The following is a 20651-nucleotide window of genomic DNA, read 5'->3' on the forward strand; positions in this document are numbered from 1 at the left end:
TAGAGAAAAGTCTGTGCTTAACACAATTTGTTCGTGAGATACCTGAAGCGTTCATCTTACAATCTTTCAGAAAGTCAACCTTAACAATAAACAGAGACCAAATCTATATACTGAACAATAAAATATAACTCAACAGAACAGACTAATATTCTCAGTATTTTGATTTGTCTCCAAAACAAGATACAGTAATTACATCTATAATCAAATACCACAATTCACAGTTGTATGTTCCGCATTTATTTAGTCAATCATGATTAGTTCAGGTTTTTCAGGTTTCTAAAACCCTGTCTAGATTAGGGAGACTGGAATCACCAGCTCAGAGATTCAGCAGCACAATCCTGTAATGTATTCGTGCTTCATTTATGTAAGAGGGGATTTCTACCAACAAATTTTACTCTTGTAATTTGTGATGTTGAATTTATATCAACATAAACTTCAATTTTACATTAGTGAAGCAAAACTACAGAAGAGGAGTGTGCATGAGCCATACCAAGGTAACAGTGGCTGTCTCCAACAGGCAAGATCTAATGGGAGAATCTTCCTTCAGCTGTAGCCAGATTTGGATTTATGATTCTTACTTGATCCTCAGACATTCCCTTCATTAAAGAACAGTGCTGAAAGCACACATACACTTTTCAGTCAGTGCACTGCAAGCTTGAAACTAAAGTGAAAAGGTTTTAAGAGCACTGCAATCCACTCGGAGCAATTTTAAAGTGTAAATTTCCATTGGCAAACGGACTCACACAAGTCATTCTTTGTTCTCACAAACTACTATTAGATATATCAAGGACAAAGTTGTCCTGTTTATTTATTTATTTCTAGCGATACTTGGGAAAATGGGTTGTAAAATAAAAAATATCATACTGCTTTTAGGATGAGGAATTATTGCCTATTTGAGATACATCTTTAGCAGGATGTACAAGTAATCAGAAATGCAACCCTCATTACATATATCGGGAGTTGTGCGCTTAATTCCCTATGCAGACTTCTGAAAACGTGCTCCTGAATTTCTCTGTGCTCTGATGGGAACTGCAACAATATAAAATCAGCCAACAAATTAAGAAAGTAAAAAGTGTTGCTGCTTTAACACAGCTAACAAAGAGCAGAACTCTACAATGTGTAACAGAGAGTGAGCTAAAACCTAAATCCACCACCCCACGCAGGCACTAATCTTTATAAGAAGAAATATAATTTGCAAACTTCATACACGACATTTTCTTAGAGGCAGTACAACAGCTCCCATCTGGCCTAAGCACTCACGTGAAGTGAGCGCTTCAGTGCTGTCCACAGCTAAAATGTAAAATTCTGTAATTGGCCCAGCTGCTTTTTCCTGTAGAAATTCTTCAAAATAACAACAGTTGGCTTTTAAACTTGTGATCATTCTAATCATGTGTTTCTTAGCGGAGTGGTGTGAAGAGAAATCAAAGTAAGAGCCAGCACCAGAGCTGTTAACGCTTTCTGTTGTTTTTCCAACAAACACCTGCCAACTTAAGGTTTTCCATCAAGTCCTGTAGAACACAATGTTTACAGCTGAAAAGGTTTACACTGAAAACTATTTGTAGTATCTTCATCCTTTGTATACGTCCATTACATTGCATTCATTAAGCGTTCTAACCATGAAGTCACTGAGGCACAGCGAGTTCTCGTGTGCCACCTGAGTCACTGCAACGGTAAGCTTATGCTCAGGTATGCTGAATGCAAAGTGATTTGACCAGTTTAGCTCGTCCAGCACAAATCCAGTGTATCACACACAGCAAAATGCAGAAGGGCTGAACCCCTGCAATGCTCTCTGCTCAAGGGCTCTGTACCCACCCGGCCACGCTGAAAGGCTGCCAGCGCACCAGGCTTGTGTGAAGCAATATCGAAAGCACCATGAGAAGCATAAGCTCTTACCTCTCCCTGGAAACTCTTCAGCAATGGAGCTACCTGTTTGCGCAGGTCCTGGAAGACAGAAGCAAGATATTACATCAGAAAAAATTTGAAAGGATAAACCACTATCAAGTTTTTCCTAACACTATTTTCAGTTCTGAACTATTACGTAAATTCTGATCGCATTTTATGGAAGTTTTGATTAAAATAAAAGTATACCTAGAATTCATTTTGAACAAGCCTGCGTTTCCAGCTTGACATACACTTGCATCTGTTGCAAACAGTATTAATTAACAAAACTGTAGTGATGTTGGGTAAGCACCGAACGCCTTCAATCTCATAATTCAGCTGAAACACTCATGAGATTAGAAGTAAATGCCTCTATCTACCTAAACAGCAGCTACACCTCTGAACTTACACCAAAGAAATGTCCACAGATGGAAACCAGGCTTAAAGGAAGATGACTTTGGGCCATCACTTCAACTAAGAGTGTTGCCATTTTGTAAAAGGTCTTTTTTATTAAATATTTCCTCAAGAGTGCTCTGACTTTAGCCATCAGAGAACTGAAGACAGATACATTGAAGAAGACAGTATTATTTTTGTTGGTTTCTGTATAACTCAAATGTTTTCTTCCAAATTACAGCACACTTAGTGCTACAAAATTCATGAAAATACTGCCCATAGAATGACTCTAAAAGTTCATAGCTTATTTTTACTTAGCAAGCAGGATAATTTAGGGCAACAAAAGTATATCTATCTTGCATACAATTCTCAGTGGCTCCACTTTTAAACTGGTTTGGGTCTAATTCACTTAGAAATTCTCAGAGTTCTCATTATGTGCATGCCTGAAGAATTAAATCCTGTAACTTTGCAGAGGACACTGTATTATTCATGCACAGCCAAGAAGCTGTACTCCTATTTTTGCTGTGGTATTCCTCTGACGAGGCACAAGCAGCGACTTCATAGTACACTTACAGCTAGAATAAATCTGTAAGAGGTATAAAACAGTAACACGATGCTGCATCATTTAAGAGGGCAGCATTGATGCGGGTTACCCAGGAAGAAGGTGGATTTCCTACCCTTGGAGATTTCCAAGGCACAGCTGACCAGACCTAGTGTGAGTGCTAAAGAACCATTTTAGGGCCAGGTTAGATCTAGTCAGCCTCTGGATGTCCCCTCCAACCGAGAGTCCTATGATGCTCTGAGAATACTGCTCACAACTGAGACAGCCATGAACTGCTTAAGTAACCATGAAATCTTCCTAGCTTCACACAGGCCACAGTCCCTTAGCTACCCTGAACCTCATGCAAGAGGTCATAAAGAGGTCTTTGAAGTATTTTCTTTATACAAAAAGGGTGTGTTGAAGCCTTGGGCCTTTCGGAAAAGAGGTGACCTTAAAAAGTTAGGAAATTATCTTTTCCAATGCATTTACTTTTACATCTAGCATCATGCAACATATTGGACATTAAACCACTCACCAAAACACCCTCAGCCCTGGTTTTAATCTGTTTTTCCTGAAGGAAAAGCAGGCTTGTGAGAGAAGTGATTTTTGTCATTTAAATGACAAGTCATGCAGAGAGTTGGAGTATCAGGAGTTCTTCCATTCCCTGAGAAATGGCTTAGGGGGGGCAAACGCAAATGAAGCTATCAAAGACAAATGATCAGCCAAATTTCACTTCTTACACAGTTACTGCACTAACATATAGCTAATCCCTATGAAGTTAAGGATAATGTTGCAGCTTTATAAGCTCCCTCTTCAACACCAAACCAAACAGTTCTGTTCTTAGACCAAGTTAAGCCACCTAAATGTTACCTGATTTTTTTTCTGCAGTCTGTTTTAGGACAGAAAAAGGTTAGGTATTGTCCTTGTGTATTATGAACTTCTACAGATTACGCCTCCACCAAAGCAAACTGGCAGGTTCAGCAGCTTTTCCCCACTTCCTGACTACTCCAGGAGACCAGAGAGCTGTGCCCATTTTATAACGTTTTCTTTGTAACCTGATGATGATGACGTTGAAGAAAGTAACAATAACCATCAATGGCAAAAGAAATGCCCACATTCAGGGCCAAAAATCTGGCATGGTAGGTTGTAACACACAGTGAAAATTACAAACAGAGACATTAGATTTACAGTTAGAATGCTGGCACCCTTTATAAAATCAGGGAAAATTATACCATCCAAGGAAAGCAACATTTCTTGAAATAAAATCTCAGCTGGTAGGAAATCATCGGGTTTAGGGCTTCTGTCCCTGGTATTGCCTCTGAATTTACTGACTAGTTTGGCGCCAGCCAGCAAACTGATGTCAAAACTGCAAGAAATACAGGAGATCTAATTCCAGACCAGCCCCAAGTCTCTTGCTCGCACGACTCTCAAGAGCAGGGCATTATTCCCACTGCCTGAGCACACGGTGTAAGCATCAGAAATCACCCTGGGTGCATCGGCGGATGACAAAGCCCCACAATGGCTTTCAGTGAAATAAAGCACAGCCAGCTCTGAGGCAGGAGAACATCAGCCCTGCTCCCCTCTGTGCGTGGCGAGCTCTAGCCAAGAGCTTGCTATTGAACTGCATCCTCTGACATGTACTAACTTTTGAAAGACAGGATTTGCAGAACTTTTTATTTCATGATATAAACTATGTCAGGACTTTGCCTTCATATTCATCTTTAATAATGAGAGATGTTGTTATGGTTGTTTATAGCAGAGAGAAGAAGGGAGAGAAGCTGGGGGGGGGGGGGGAATGGAAGGGCTATCACAGAGCCAAGAAAACAGTTGGTCAAGGTGTCAAAACGGGAGAAAGGCTTTCAAGTACCATATCTGATTCCCATACATCCTTCATTTAGCAAATTCAGGATGCTAAACATTCATCCCAGCAATCAAAACGTTACCACGCAAGATTTGTGCCATAAGGGGAAAACGTGTGGTGCTTGATTTAGACAGCAGCTTTTGTTGTTGGCAAAACTGTTTTTAAAACATTTCATGATAGAGCGAGAATGCTTCTTTAAAGTGATTCAGTCCCACTGGCAAGCAATTGGTTATACCACTGTAATCAACCTGGGGCAATCCTGGGACATGCTGATCATTCGAGCACACAGTTTAACAGGGTAAAATACTTTGACAACTTGAAATCTTAGCAGTAACTTGCAATCTGTTGCAGCTGAACGATGCAGAGCATCCCACTTCCATTATCTTCACAGAGCAAACAGTTTAAGAAAAGTAACTGCAAGGAATTCACCGGAGTATATTAAATGCAACCAAATATGCCATGCAGGTAAGTGGATAAATGGCACACCCCATAACAAAAGGCATAAACACTTTCTTCAAACCATTTTTTGCTTTCTCCCCTCTCTTCCTCCCCCCCTTGGGAAGAGTTTATAGGCTACTTTTATAATTCTTTCCTTGGCTGAACAGCATCAAAACTTTTGATAGCTTACAACAAAAGGGAAGTAAAAATAAACAGACAGAAGTCAGGAATACATATGCCTCGAGTCACCAGCAAAAACTCTCCTGGTAAGATTTATTTTTGGCCGTTTGGAAAAATTCTTCATCAGATTTCGTCTCAAAATATTACACTAACATGAAATAGAATTTTACCTTCTTTGCACTAAATTGAACAGAAAGAAGGACATTCAGTTCGGACCCAGGGGAATCTGTAATGTTGGTTAGCAAGGACACCATATGATTTATTATCTGTTTAAAGTGTAGTGGCCTTTACTGCCTGGGCTGTGATCAAAACAGGAAAAGCAACCAACTCCAGCACTCGCACACAGCTAGCAAATCACTGCCATCAAACAGAACAGCTAAAAAGGGTACATGCAACTGAACATTAAAACAAATGATAATTTATCAACACAAATGCATTGAAATATTTGAGTACTCCTATACAATCACATTATTAGCTTATTTTTCCATGTCAACTAAACGTGCGTGTTTTCTCTCTCTCTCTCTGGATGATTTATCAGGATAGAGCAGTTTTCTGAGAAAGGCTCTATCACAGACAAACTCAATACCCGAAGTAGAGACTATGAATTAGGATGCTGTATCATTATCTGAATCAAATCTGATAGCTGAAAGCTAATATAGCATTTTCCCTTTACAAGAGTATAAACAACAAGTTTATATTTTGATTGAGTAGCTACACAATGAAATCTGAATCCAAATAATTTTTAACTCCCTTTCCATTCTCATTAAAAATAACTCTATGGAAAATAAACCAAGAATAAATCTATGGTAAAAACCTGGGCAACAAATGCATCTTTCTGACAACTAAACTACATTATTTATCTATCGTTATTTTAATACACACTATATACTCTATGTACTATACACAGGACATATCAATGGCCAGGCTACCAACACTGTATTTGTAATTTACTTGAGGTCTGAAGCTACACAAGCACCTTCTGATCTCCTCATAGACTGCACCATCTCATTTACCTCCAAAATGCTTATCTCGAAATGTCACAACAAGAGCCCTATGACCCTGGTTTGATAAAGTGGTCCAGCAAGGCTAAGCTTGACCTATACACCTTTATCATCTACAGAAGTATTGTGCTCTTGTAAAATAAAACAAAACAAAAAACTGGGCAAACGTTCTATCGTATGCTTCCTGTGCCACATTTCCTATGATTTGTTCTCTGTATCGTCTACTTGAGACACGCACTGGCTGGTGAATGTCACCATGTCTGGCAGAGAAGTCATAATGAGAAGCAGCCCACTTGTATCAGCATCGGTGACATCATTAGTTCAGCTGTCACAGCCTATTTTTGAGCTGCCTTATCACCAGCGAGATGCTACGGCTTTCCTGCCATCTTACCCTTTCGCATTTCCTTCCTTGTTAGCCCACACATAATAAGGAACTAACAAGTGGCCCTGTGCTCAAAACTGCCAGGGCTGAACATCCAGACACTTTCGTATAAGAACTTATAAAAAGAGGAAAAAAAAAAAAAAGGGAAAAAACCAACCCAGAACAAAATCCAATACGTACTGACTGTGTGGAAAGATATTTGTCAGTTCAACCAACATATGAAGACGAAATAGCACAGCAGAGGAACTCGGGTGTCAAAACCTGGCAGTCAGGTTTAAGCCCCTCTTCCAAGAGGCAGCGTGCTGAGGTGATGGATATTTTGTTTCTTGCAATTGGGAGGATCTGTGTACGCTCACAGGCAGAGCTCTACACACTTTGTCTACAGAGCTATTATCTCAATAACGTTGTTGAGCTTCTCTTTCACATAAATATAGCTGAAAGGGGCAGAGGTAAAAAGCAGCCAAGCATGAAGGATTTGGGAGGAACACTGGCATCAACTTCCAAGGTGTGTTTGATTATTATATACTTCAAGGACACAACTTGTCACTGTGAAACACAGAAATCATCAAGTTAACTATAATTAGTAGTAAGCAGTTCTGCTGGTTAATTAGAGAGACACAGCAAACATATATGCTTCATCCTGCTATAGGTAAAATTGGTGAAGAACAAGTTGAGAACACTCAGTCAGGTGCTAACCTACCAATACACAAGTTTTCAATATTCATCTGTACCCACAATTATGAAAAAATCCAGAGTATGCAACTTTTCCACCAGAGATCCTGGGCATGTGATTGGAGGCGTACTATGGGAAACATTTAAGTCTTTATGTTTAATTAGTTCCAGCAAGCTCCACTTTGCTTTGCTCTAAAAGATATGAAACTGAAATCCCAGATAGTTGTCCAAACAGGTATTATACAGTAGCTTAGATGACTTATTTAATTCCTAAAATATAAGGCAAATTAAATCATATGAGCAAACAATTTATTGCTCAATTTACACTACGATTTAATGAGATATAAAACCTCTTATTGCTTAAGGCTGCTAAAGTATTTACTTGAAATCTGATCATTAAAGAATGAATCATGATGTTATCAATTTTCTATGATATTTTTAGTTATTTTATTACACTAACTTGCCAGTATTTTCTCTGTACAAAAAAAATCTTTTGAAGTTACATTTATAGATATGTTTCAACCTAGCACAATGATAAATAAAAAATCTTGATTTACAGTATCAAAATGTACACCACAGTACTTTCTGAAATATTTCAGCTCACAGATCTTGTGCAAATTCCATTAGCTTTAATTATTTATTAGCAGTAGATTTAGATTACTGTTCTTGACCTATTTTTCAGTGTATGGACCCACCCAGCAAGAAGTGAAAAAATATTCCATTTGTGAAAGGCTGATTTAGTGAGAGCAGACTTTAGCTTAAAGTAGAATATTAAGCAAAAACACATGCATTGTAATTCAGGGGGAGAAGCTTGCACTTCAGAAAGGTTATGAAGCAGGGCATAACCAGCCTACAGAATAAACACTAAGAGAGATTCCTTGCAAAGAGACGGGATTTTTGCTATTTAACCACCTCAGACAATTTTGCAAAATTGCAGCCACATGACAACCCCAGAAGGAAGAGAGCCTCAACAGCAAGACTTTCTTTGTGGAAATACCCTTGTTTCTGCCAAACTCTGTAGACCACGTGGGTCCTAATAAGCCATGGGGAAATGAGTCTAGAGCGAGCAAGTGTTCGGGGCTGGTCCTGTGGTCTCCTTCACCAGCAAGGAGGCAAACGTGCTCTTCCCCAGCACGAGAAAAATGGAGCATCTGTGAAGGTGTCTACTTGTCCCACGGCCTTGGGTCTAGGTTGGCACTTTATTTTCAATGGAACTACTCACTTGCATGAGTCTTAATGGAATCCTCTTACAGCTTTTTCCAAGTTAAAATAAACAAAAAGCTAACAAGTTTACTCGGTGCCTATGCAGCAACGTATAAACAGACTGGTTACCTTCCCAACTGTTTAAAAAAATCAACTGTGTAAAAGAAGAACTGTTGTACCCATATGTATGTGTGTGTATCTATACATACAGAGACATAACTATATATAATAGAAAAAGAATTTTTTAACTTTGCAAGTTAATTTAGTGAACTATGCTTTTTAGAATCATGTTAAAACCTTGCAGTCATTTATAAAACAGACCATTGGCTAGAAAAGACACTGAACAGAAACAATTTAGAACTTAAAAACTAGAGTTGCTAGGAAACTAAAAAATTAACTGAAACAAAAATGATTCAGGTAGAGCTTTGGAAGGAGCTAATTCTAACAAAATGAAAGCCTGGTCACTAAAATTCCAGTAGGGGAAAAAGGAAGAATGACTTATGTAATGGCTTGCTAATACACACAGAAAATAAAGCATAATTTTTAACAAACATACTAATTTACAAGGCTACATACTGGCTATTGGCCCCATGAAGATTCTTCCTCCTGCTAACAGTTTGGCCTGATTTCTTGTTAAACCCTGTAGTCCCTGTTGAAGGCTGAAGGTGACACCACATGCGCTAGGACAGACACTCGGCATGGGAAAAACCACGTGTCTCTATCATCTCAGGTCAGCAGAACTACTTATTTATGTAATGAAAAACCATTTGATTAGCCAAATAAATATTTCAGAATCTTTGAAGTGTGCCGTTCTTGCCAGCGGGATAACCACGTGTCAGCAAAACCCAGGAACCGCCATTCTTAGGGTTTAAGCCAGTATCTCTGCATACAGAAAAGATAATTACTTGGTACTGAGCTTTGTAAGTACCTGCAGATTTTATTAGATGTACATCTGCCCAATAAAACTGAAAGCAAAGTGACTGCTTCGTTGTGCATCCCAATAAACAGCCTCACCTACATTTGTCAAGTTTTAACCAGAACTGCTCTATCCCTCCAAAACCCCCTCATTGTTCCACAAACTCTGCCCCTGCAACTGAGGTTTCCAGTGAAAAAGATCCTTAACACTCCCCCCTCCAAATCACATCCTGCAGGATTTCTTTCTCCATCCACTACAGCACTCAAAGTCTAAAGAGAAAGAGTTCACAATGCTTCGCTGATTATTCAGAATTACAGCCTGCAGAACAGAGGTTTCTCCTCAGTGTAAAATGGGGAACTTCTGAAAAAAAGGTAATTATTATGAGTCTTAAAAAATTAACGTCTCTAATGAGAAGCTAATGACATGGGCCATGACTCTGCAGAAAATGCATCTAAGTACTGTGGTCCACTTAACAACACCAGTTCAAACACAGACTAATGCTTCACATGGTGGATTTAAAATGAAGAATATTTAATGTGAAGCCATAATTGTGCCTGTAATTTTCCATACTCCCTCCACACAAGCAGAGCTCTGTCTGAATCACTGTGCACCCTACCTTCAGTGCTTAGCCTCGCCTTCTTGGATGATGAAATCAGAAACCTGGGTGCTGTCTGACAGCACCACGCTCCTGAGATGTGGATTTCTCCTCAGTCTCAAAGAAAAGATGAGTAGGACCATTCAGAAATCATTCATTTCAATGTACGGTTTTATTTAGGAAAAGTGAGAGTACTAAAAACCATTCATGTTTTAAAAACCATTACTGGCCGAGTGGCAAGATTTCCAAAATATAAGCATTATAAGCATCTTGCTTTAAAGTTGGGTTAAGTTTCCAAGAAGACTAATTCTGTGTTAGATATAATAGTAAGGAACCAGGCTTCATCCTCACAGATCCTTACAGACCGTGTGTAAATGGGGGGGGGGGGGGGGGGGGCAGTCTGTGCGTTGCCTAGACATCAGATATTGCAAAATGGTTTTCCCCACTTATCTTTTAAATACAGGTTAAAAATATAGCTGTGAACAGACTGCGCATTAATCATACACTGACATACCTGCGTGTAAGAGCACAGGTGTATTTACTGATTTATATCACTACAGTCAGCCTTTCTCTATGATTCCAATGCAAGAAAATCCAATACTAAGCAATCCTCTAATAATCTTTTTATAAGATTTGCTCACTTAATCTTGATCCTGACCAGTTTTATTCAAAAGCCAGTTGCTCCTACAGAAAACAAGTTGTTTTATGAGGGTCAGAGTAAAAAGCCTGCTGTCCTGCAAATCCACATCCTGCGTTGCTAGAACTCTCACCACTGTCGTGTTTGTGATCTTTATGTTCCTCACAACCTCTTCTATGCAGAGAGTCACCAGCTAGTTGCCTGCTGTGGCCCACGGGTTACCATGCCCTTAGCAGGCATCACTCTTTAAATGCTGTTAAAGTGATAACTTCAGAGTCCTATAAAGATGAGAAATTCAAAGAAAAAAAAAAAAACCAACCTGACAAGCTCAAAACATCAGGGTGTAGACCCAAAGGGTTTACTACAGCTAATTTAGCATACCTGGTAAATAAACCTCAAAAATTAATATAACTGTCATCCTCCTGACCTAAATATAAAAAAGTACAGCACAGATCTTTTCATGTTGCTTTAGTAAGTGAAGCAATTCAGAGAAAACAAAGTTTTGCTGCCTTTATGCTTCCTGGCAAAATTCCTACTGAAACACGTTCAGGCCTATAATGCATATACTTTGGTAGCACACAGCAGATATAAATGAATCATCAAGACGAAAGAAAGCAAAATCTCAGTACAGACCTATTCAATACATTTACTGTTTGTTAGTTAAACTTAAGAAATAAAAAAAAACCCAACACATAAAGCCCTTTGGAGAAGCATCATCTTCTCACAACTGTAATATATAGTCACAGCTGGGACTAATTCCCAAATTCATGTGCTGAACTATGAACTGTTCCAGTTCTGTTTTTTTAAGGGGCTGGCTTTTTTTTTTTTTTTTTTTTTTGGGGGGGGGGGGGGGGGGGCACGGGAGGGAAGACCAGGAAAAGAAACCCAGAGGATTGAAGATTAAGAGACAGAAAGACAGACAGCAAGCACACAGTCTGTCGTTCCTGTGCACTTTTTTTCCATCATTAAAGGCATGCGAGCCGAGTACTGAATCACAATGAACTCAATAGCAGATTAAAATGAGACACACTTGTATAATAATAAATCAGAGAATTAATACAAGCTTATCTCTTCTACTAACTTAGATGGGGAAGGTGACAAATTGCACTTAAGGAAAAATAGTTTTACTGTTGCTAGCATAAGCTGAGTGTCTATAGGAAACTGCTAAATTTAGAAAGCCAGCTTTTGATGATAGCAACGGAAATTAATTCAAGTTTTTTGTGTGTGTGTGTGGTTTTTTTTTTTTAAAGAGCTCTAGAATGTTACTCATCTTCTTGAAACTCTTACCAAAAGTAGAGACTTCATAATGCACTATCCTCCCTGCCTACTCCCTCCTACTCTTCCCCCTTAAAAAGGCAGAATTGCTCCTTTGGGCTACAGCAATTTAGGAACTTAATGCAGTTTAACAAATTCCCTATCTCTTGGCTGAAGCTGTTTGGCTCTCACAGATGAATCAGAGAAGTCCATAAACGTCTGGAGGATTTCTTGTATGACTATATATGGCAACCACAGATCAACTTATCTACAATCATTTTAACCTAACCTTCAAACTTTTTACCTTATTCCTATCTTTGTGGCAAACTTCCTTGATCTGCAGTATGGCAAAATTAGACATAAACTGTCTACTTTTCTCAAAAGGGTTTTCCCTCTCTTTACAACATGGTAAAAATACTTGCATTCAGATATACTCAAGTAAAAATTAACTTTTGTTAACGAACTTTTGCTTTTCAGAAATATATTTCTATATATGAGTGAATCAGAATGAGATGCTGTGAAGCTCACATTTTCATTTACACTCTTCTAGTATTATCAAAGACATGCACCTCACCAGACAGCAGATGTCTTCCATTACTGCTTACCTGAAATATCAATTAACACCAAGTGTCATGAGAAGTCTAGCACAAACTGGTAAAAGAAGTTAAATCTGCACTCAAAAAAAAGAGGGGAGGTCAAAACTCACTGACTGATGATGTACGCAGGGACTTGTAAAGGAATTCCAACAATGCCTGCAACACCCTTTAATCCAGAAAAATACTCTAACTTCTTGCAATCACCATCTTTTATACATATGATAATTTTTACAAAGTGCCTAAACAAGTACATAAAAACCAGTAGTATGTGATACAATACTGAAGGCTTCCTTTAGCTGGATCAAAAAACTTCTCTGTGCATCCAAAGCAAAGGGTATATACCAAGTTCAAGTGACTTCTTTAAGCTGAATATTCCTAACACACCTCAAAATGGACATCACGTGCCACAGAGGACTCAAAATGGACAAGATTACAGCTCCTCAAACTCAGGAGTGAAACCTGGGTAAACAAACTTGAAAGACTGAAGATAAATACTGAGTTTTGTGTGCACAAGGGAATAATAGAAGAGTATGACAGACAGAGGAGACAGTACCATCTAGAAAAGCTCAAGTGAGGAGCCATGTGAAGAAACATTTTATTAGAAACACCTTTGTTAAATAATTTTCTTAGAAGTCTGTTATAAAGAAAATACACATGCACAAAAATATTTTCAGATTAAAAAAAATTCACCACTAACCAAAAAAGCAAAACAAGAGACAACACTGTCATAGTGCAACGTCATAGTACTCAGTGCAAAATGGAGCAAAAACCCCTGATGGTTTTGTGGACGTGTCCACAACAGCATAGAGCTGGCATCTGCAGCTCTCTGCTGTCCCAGGAGTTGCATAAGAATATCACAAATGACAGCTTAGTTCATAGGCACAGTCATTATTTACCATATTTGCTTCAATTCCTCAATATAAATATATATGTAATCACATTTGATTGCCAAGATTGTACAGCACTTAAAACCCAGAAGGTGTTTCCCAGGGAAAGATCTGGTCCTGAGGGAGGAGATGGCATCCTCCTCTCTCAGAGATTCAAGATGCTATTACTGTTTTGTTTTAAAATGCCCAGTAATCTACTGAGTACCTGACTTTCATGTTCAGAGTCACAGGAATGCAAAAGTGATGCCAAAAAAAAAAAAAAAAAAAAATAAAATTCCCAGCAAACCCCAAACTTAAAAACCCTTTGGGGTTTCAGTGTTGTTTGTAGGCCCACTGACAACACCTGAGCGGACTGCTTCTAAAAATCAGAACACTCCTGCTGAGCTGTTAAACTCTGTGATGTTTCTTGCACATTTTCAGCACCTTACTAATTTTGTTGAAAGTTCTAAACTCTCCTACTTCTCCTCTGACTGGCTTACAGCCGCCTGAGAAAACATTAGTAAGAAATAATCCTGATGCACAGCCCCTTCCAAACACCACAAGGGCTTGCTTTTAAATGTTATTTAAAGCGAAGATCCACAGCCAGCCTCTTCCTGTGCAAGATGCACATAACAGTTAACTGCCCTAACGACCCATTTGAAACCTCAGCACATGATGAACCCTGGCCCAGCCACCACCTAATCACTAAAATTGTGGGCCAGCTTCACCAAGGATCGAGAGCTGCAGGTGCAAAATAGGAGCACAGTCACACTTCATCCTGTGAAATGGTCTTAGGAAATGCAGAGATAACAGAAGTTGAAGAAAAAAGCTACTGTTCAGAGGAGATGATATCTTACCCAGTTGCCTATTAACACCGTGCAGTTAAAACATGTTATTTTAAATTTCTAAAGGAACACACTGTATTTGGAAAGGCAGTATTTGAATAAGCACTCTTAGGACTCAAAGCATATCAAATTTTCCCAACTGATTACAGCCTTATAAACTCTGACATTTCTGAACCACTGATCTCTTTCTTAAATGGGTCAGGACAAGCACTGAAGACCATGCTTAGAAGAAAAAATAAAAATAGAAGGGGCAAACTAGGAAGTGGCACCATGGACTCTCAGAATCAGCATTGATTAAGCAACTTACTTGACTTAACAAGTACTTTTTGGATCCTGATCATCTATGCTTATAAAAAGATCTAATTGTTCATTTTTTTAAATGGATTTTGAGTTTTTACCATCTTAAGACTTGAGAAAAAGGCATGTTTTGTATATTTTCTCTTATTTTAACAGAACATTTTCAACAACCTAACAGCTGTTTCTGTAGGTTACCTACTCATCTGGAGAGGATTCTCCTCCTGCTAGGAAACAAAGACAGACACTGGAATCATGCCTTTTGTAAACCACTTGCACATGAAAAACTGGGAAGAATAAACTGACTCCATGCTAGATGTAGGTGAGAGGGAGGCAGTTTTTCAGGAGATGAGGGTAACAGGAGCTCTAGTGCCCAACGTCACCCCCTGCCACACGCCCCTCGGCTCCGCCACAGACACTGCCAGCTTGCAGCCTGCCCACACTCCACGTGGTGACGACCATCCTGCTCGCTCCCACTGCCACTCTATCACTGGGCATCTTTCAGGCTCTTACAACTTTCACATAAATTGGAATAACTGCCTTTGATATTTTTGTCAGGCTGGCAGCAGTAGCACGGGATGGCTCTCCAGTCCCCACGCCTCACGTCACCAGTCTGCTGAAAACAGCACTTGGAGCGTGCCCTGCTCTGGCACGTTCTTTGTAACAGATGTGTATAAAATGTCTTCACCACATCACAGGTAGGTAGACAGTGAGAAACAGTCAGCTAACCTTCAAATTAGAAAATGGTGCTATTTTATTCTAATGCTCTTAACACTGTGAAATTCCATCACTCGAGATGTAACTGCAAGCTAGAAAAGTGATTCCTATCTGAGAAAAGAAATAAACATCTTTACACTATTGTAACTGCACCCATATTCAACTGGTAAACAACCAAGACCCTGCATCCCCTCCCACTGCTAACCAACATTTATTTCCACACAACTTTTGAGCATAAACCAGCCTGCGGCATTTGTGATTTTCTGAAAGACAGGCTGCCTCCTCCATCCACCCAGACCTCCTCTCCCCTTAGCCCCAGCCACCTCAAGAACCTTTTCTACTTGACAGTGCCAGGGTGAAGTCACCACCTCGGTGGCTGGAATGCCTTATGCAGAGTTTGAATGGTCCATTGGATCTGAGAACTGAGATAATTCACTCATGCCACAGATTGTCAAAGCAAACAAGGGTGTCTGATTACTTTTGATGCTGCTCTCAAAGGTCTAACAAGAATGAGGAAATGTTTCATTGGCATTATTAGATCACAGAAGCATAAACAATTGTTAGCTCCCATTGGAAAAGGTATCATTCAGTTATATTCCACGTGTTTTTTTAACACTGCAGAACACAGGGGTAGGGACTGCAGGACAAAGACTCCTTGTTGGTCAAGTTCTAAATGCACCAGAGGCAAGTGAGACTGTTGAAGGTTAAACTTTTAGAACAACGTCACAATATTATGCTTCGGTCAAGAAAGATGTTCTTTGTCTATGTTAAAGCCAAAGGCATCCCCATCAGAACAAGTCGATAATCGCCTTTGAGCAAGGACAGCCTGGCGCAACTAGACCCTGAAAAGGGGTCATCACCACCTTGGTAAGCAAACTCAAGGTCCATGTATCCCTCACTGAACTCCCCTCATTATAATACTAAAAATCACACCGACAGGTCAAGGAGACCCTTGCCCAGGTGAAGACTCCTCCCCTGAGCATGCGTAGCAGTAGAAATATTGTGTCAGCAGTGTTATAATTGTATGTAAATTACTAACCAGTCATTATAGAGAGGATGGACTTAGTAAATTACTAACTGCAGGTTTTGTGTATAAATACAGTGTGAAAAGTCCTGTTGCTGTCCTTGATTTGTGGGGAAACACCGAGCACCCAGGCTTGAGCAACCCTAAAACAGATAACCAATGTCTGTCCTGAGTGTGTGATTATCGACCTACTGCACATCGGGCGACAAATCCACTTCTCAGACAAGGTGATGCCACAGATTTGCTCTCTGGATTGCATTCTGCTTTTTTCCAACCATGGCAGACCTAGACCCCTGATTTTTATGGCTCTTCTTCCTCCTCACCCGCCCGCTGAACTCCGTCCCAGTGCTGTGGAGCAGGCACCACACGCTCACGGTCCGACATGCTCCCCACCAGCCCCCAGCCTGGGCAGGGACTCCTCAGGCAAGCCTGGCAACTCAGCACAACCCTTCTGGTCCCTCTCGTGTTGAGCACACTCCTTTTGACCACAAGTTCACTTTTTGGATAAGTAAGCCATTAGTGTGATTCAAACCAGCCAGGGTTATTCCCCCATGTCCAGTATTTCCTCAAGGACTTTGCTCTCTTCCATTTTTCTGCTCAACTTTTTTGACAGCTCTGACACTCTGGAGCACTACTCATTAAAAACCAGTACACTGAAGCGTGCACAATGTTCGTAAAACACAAACATTTGCCAGATTGTCATACAGAAATACTTCATTATGTTTTCCATAACTGGGTAAAACACAAAAACTTACATAGCAACAGCATGAAACGCTCCTGAAAGTGTGAAAATTATTGCTCATTTTTATGTAAACTGGAGTATTAAAACATAAATCATACTGTTTACATTAACTAATCAGGAAAATTTCAGTTGATGCAAGTAGGAAGCTAGAATTATTAACAATTTTTTCTGAACTAGTAACTAATAGCTTTTTTGCCCCTTATCAGCTGCACAAACAACAATGGATTTTAAATCAACTAAATGACCTGTGAACTTCTCCTAAATGGGGGACATATAATTTAAGACAGCCAAGAAAGTTTCACAGGAGTCAAGAGGGCTCCTTGCAAGGGGCACATGTGGAGAGAGTTAAAGCTTCAAACCACTATTTTTTTCCCCCTACTCAAGTGTCAGCTGTGATAAGCCAAAATTAACAACCCTACACTGCACCACTTCAAATGAAGGGGAAAAAAATTTCTTCTTGCTATTCTAGGTATTTTAAGTTGCATATGAGCATGGTAGCTAAATATAGACAGTGACAACAAGAGACAGCATTGTCCCTTTGGGCACATTGAATATTATCTCTGAATTCCCATCTTCCTGGGCTGAGCCTCGGGTTTTTTGGTTTGTTTTTTTTGTTGTTGTTGTTATTTTTCTTACTTAGCAAAGTGTGTATTAACCCCTACTTTGTTTTAGATGGATCAGTTTTAGAAAAAGTGTATTAAAAAACAAAACAAAACAAACGCCCTGATTCCACAAAGGCACCAGAAATATTTCCAGTAATTTTCCCGGCTCTCCACTATTGCCCAGTGCACAGGGAGCAGATGCCTTCTGTGAGTGGACTGTCAAGCTGTTTTTCAAATGAGGAGGGCATCAATATGTAGTTTTTACAGCTTACTAAATCAGAAAGCTAAGTTAATATTTTTAGATGTAAAAGTCTCTTTTTCTCCAGAAATCACGCACTTCACTTTCACGTGTAAGAAAGTAAAATCAGTAAGTGTAAGAAATAAAATTAGTAATTACGATTTTCAAAACACTTCCTGTAGTAGAAACACAACTACATTATCTGGAATCCAGCAGACTCATGTGAGCCTTTAATATTGAACACAACTAGACTTTCAAGTGAGACGGTTGCTCCTGACTTCTGAAGTATTCAAATACCATTGAGTGAAGTACATTTTTGCTTGATGTACCTAATGCACTTAGAACATTGACACCACTTCATTTTTAAGCTGACTTCTATATAAAATTTAATTTTTAAAGCCATCTATAAATTATCAATGACAACTGTTCTGAAAAATGTCAATTCCTATCATTAGGTTGGCAAAATCCATCTATTTTGTGCAACATCCTCTTCCTATTCAAGCAATTTTAAAGCCCTATTGACGTGGTTTTCAAGTGAGATATTGCTCTTTTAGGATTTCATTTTTTAGACAAGACCCATTCTAATGTAATGATGACAATAAGTATACACAACTATTTCTGGACTACATATCCCATGGCTCTAACTACAAATGATGAAATGGTTAGGTAAGGGATAGGCCCAGATAGCCCATAAGTATCATTGTGCATGGCACCCCTTCCAAATCACATAAACTGATAGCATACGATGTCAAGAGTAAGCAGCAGCTGGAGATACCATCTTGTACAAGCCACTTAATCTTATGATCAATGAAGTATAGTGGCACTCATCACTAATACTTGCAACTCAGACGATCGCTTATTGTGACACTATGCAAGCACAGGGTTGTCACCACACGCCCATTCCATCAGCCAGAATCTGATTTTGGTTATGCGATTCTGTTTATCTAATTTTACCATACAGTCACAATTTAGCATGTCATTCTTTAATTTCTTCAGCAGTTGTGCACTTCACATTGTGTCTTGTTAAAATACAATTAGAATTGCTTTTTATGCCTTTACAATGTTACAGAGCAAGGGATAAAAATAATTTTCAAATGTCCACAGTAATCTTCCAAACCCTGTACAAAACGCACTACTTTCACTTTTTAATGACTAAACAGATTAAAAACATCTCATCTTTGTACTCAAGTATAATACACAGGGCTCTTTACCTCTTTTCATTCTCTAACCAGTAAGTCACTGAGCTCACGTCTATAGAGAGGCATCCTCTAAATTCAAATCTAGGCTGCAAGAAAGTTTAATCTTGAAGCAACAATTGCAACAAGCGGTGTAGTTCTATATGAACATGTCATAAACTGTCACCAAGTCTTCTTACACAATTTGTCATACAGCAGCAAAACAGACACTGCCAGCCTCAGATTCTGTAATTGTGGAGGACTGTCTACTGGATGCTGAAATCCTGCTTTCTGGTCATGGCAAACATAAATCAAAGAAAAAAATCTGCTCTATTAAATCTATTTGCTCTGGGAGAACAGGGATTTATCATCCTCTAAAACAAGTGGTCAATAAGATTCAGAAGTGCTTAGTACAGACCTTGATGAATCGGGATGCCACAGGTGACACTGTAATTGCATTTGAAAGGAATCCACGAACAGAAAGGTGAATGCTCTATTTATTTCAGTGTATAGACAGGCTGTGGATTAAATGCATCACATACATAGTAGGATTCTCCTTCTGCATCCCCTCAGGGAGGATCCTTAACAGATTCTCCCAAGAGGCAAAAGCAGTAGGACAGCACATAGGGCTACTTTAACAAGTAAATTTAAAATGGATATTTCTTATACAGCCATCACAGAAGATAGGGCTTCTAAGAGTTTTTCAACACCACACAAACCTTGAGCAAGTGAAAAAATTAAGTTGGAGCAGTGGGTGCAGCGACAAGACTGGGTCAAGTCTAGGGGCCCTACAAGGGGACCCATGGAGTCTGAAGACAATTAATGGGCAAATAAATACCTTTTGATGACTCAGAAATGGCTGGGGCATAATCCTTGCCTCAAATCACATGATGATTCCCAACACAAAAGGGGGGCTTGGTTTCTCACCCAAAACAAGAATTTGGTCCCAAAGGACAGAAAGGAGGCTTAAACAGCACAACCATGTAATTAATAAGGAAACAAATACAGGTATACTGCAATGACAACTTTGGGAGTTATTAAATTGACCAAACTAATTCCTTTTTTTCCCCTGTTTTTGAACAGAGGAATCCAATTTTGCTGCTTTACGTGTTTGAATGTTGTTCTGACAACTTGCACATTGTGCAGAATCAATGTCCTTCCATAATGCAATGGCCAGTTTTAGTGCAGTGCAAAAATACTTCCAAAATGATAAAAACGCCTATCTTCCACGGCTTTCAGCCAGCTAGAATCTGAACTTGGATGGTGAATCTGCATCTGGTTTCACTTTTCAATAACAAAACAAAAATCACAGGCATCATTCATTATCTACAAGGTCCAACATGAAGATTTTCAGATACACTTTAAGACTAATTAAATGCTTATTTAAAACTGACCAGAATGTAAACACTAAACTGAAACTGAACTGATTAACTTGCAACATTTTTTGCCTGATTATCTTTCTGAAGAATGAGCTTTTGGCACTCTGGAGGTTTGTGCTGGAGGATCAATTTCCTGTTCGCATCAAGACAGCTAAGGAAATCTTCCACACATTTGATTCAACTTATGTTTAAACTGTCTGCTTAGCTTCGGACACAGGACTA

The 20651-nt window shown here is 39.3% G+C and overlaps 1 protein-coding gene across 9 annotated transcripts in view; it reads right to left on the reverse strand.

The window, feature by feature from the left end:
* Window positions 1–20651, reverse strand: part of CUX1 (cut like homeobox 1) — a 284219-nt gene that overhangs the window by 166087 nt on the left and 97481 nt on the right. For 8 of the 9 annotated variants that reach the window (XM_074923163.1, XM_074923160.1, XM_074923159.1 and 5 more), the window contains one exon: window positions 1894–1941. The exons of the other annotated variant lie outside the window; for it this stretch is intronic. In XM_074923163.1, the coding sequence (XP_074779264.1) occupies window positions 1894–1941 (48 nt within the window). The remainder of the gene's footprint in view (window positions 1–1893; window positions 1942–20651) is intronic. 9 annotated transcript variants of the gene reach the window in all.

Source organism: Athene noctua, chromosome 19 (genome assembly GCF_965140245.1).
Source record: "Athene noctua chromosome 19, bAthNoc1.hap1.1, whole genome shotgun sequence".
Taxonomy (NCBI): domain Eukaryota; kingdom Metazoa; phylum Chordata; class Aves; order Strigiformes; family Strigidae; genus Athene; species Athene noctua.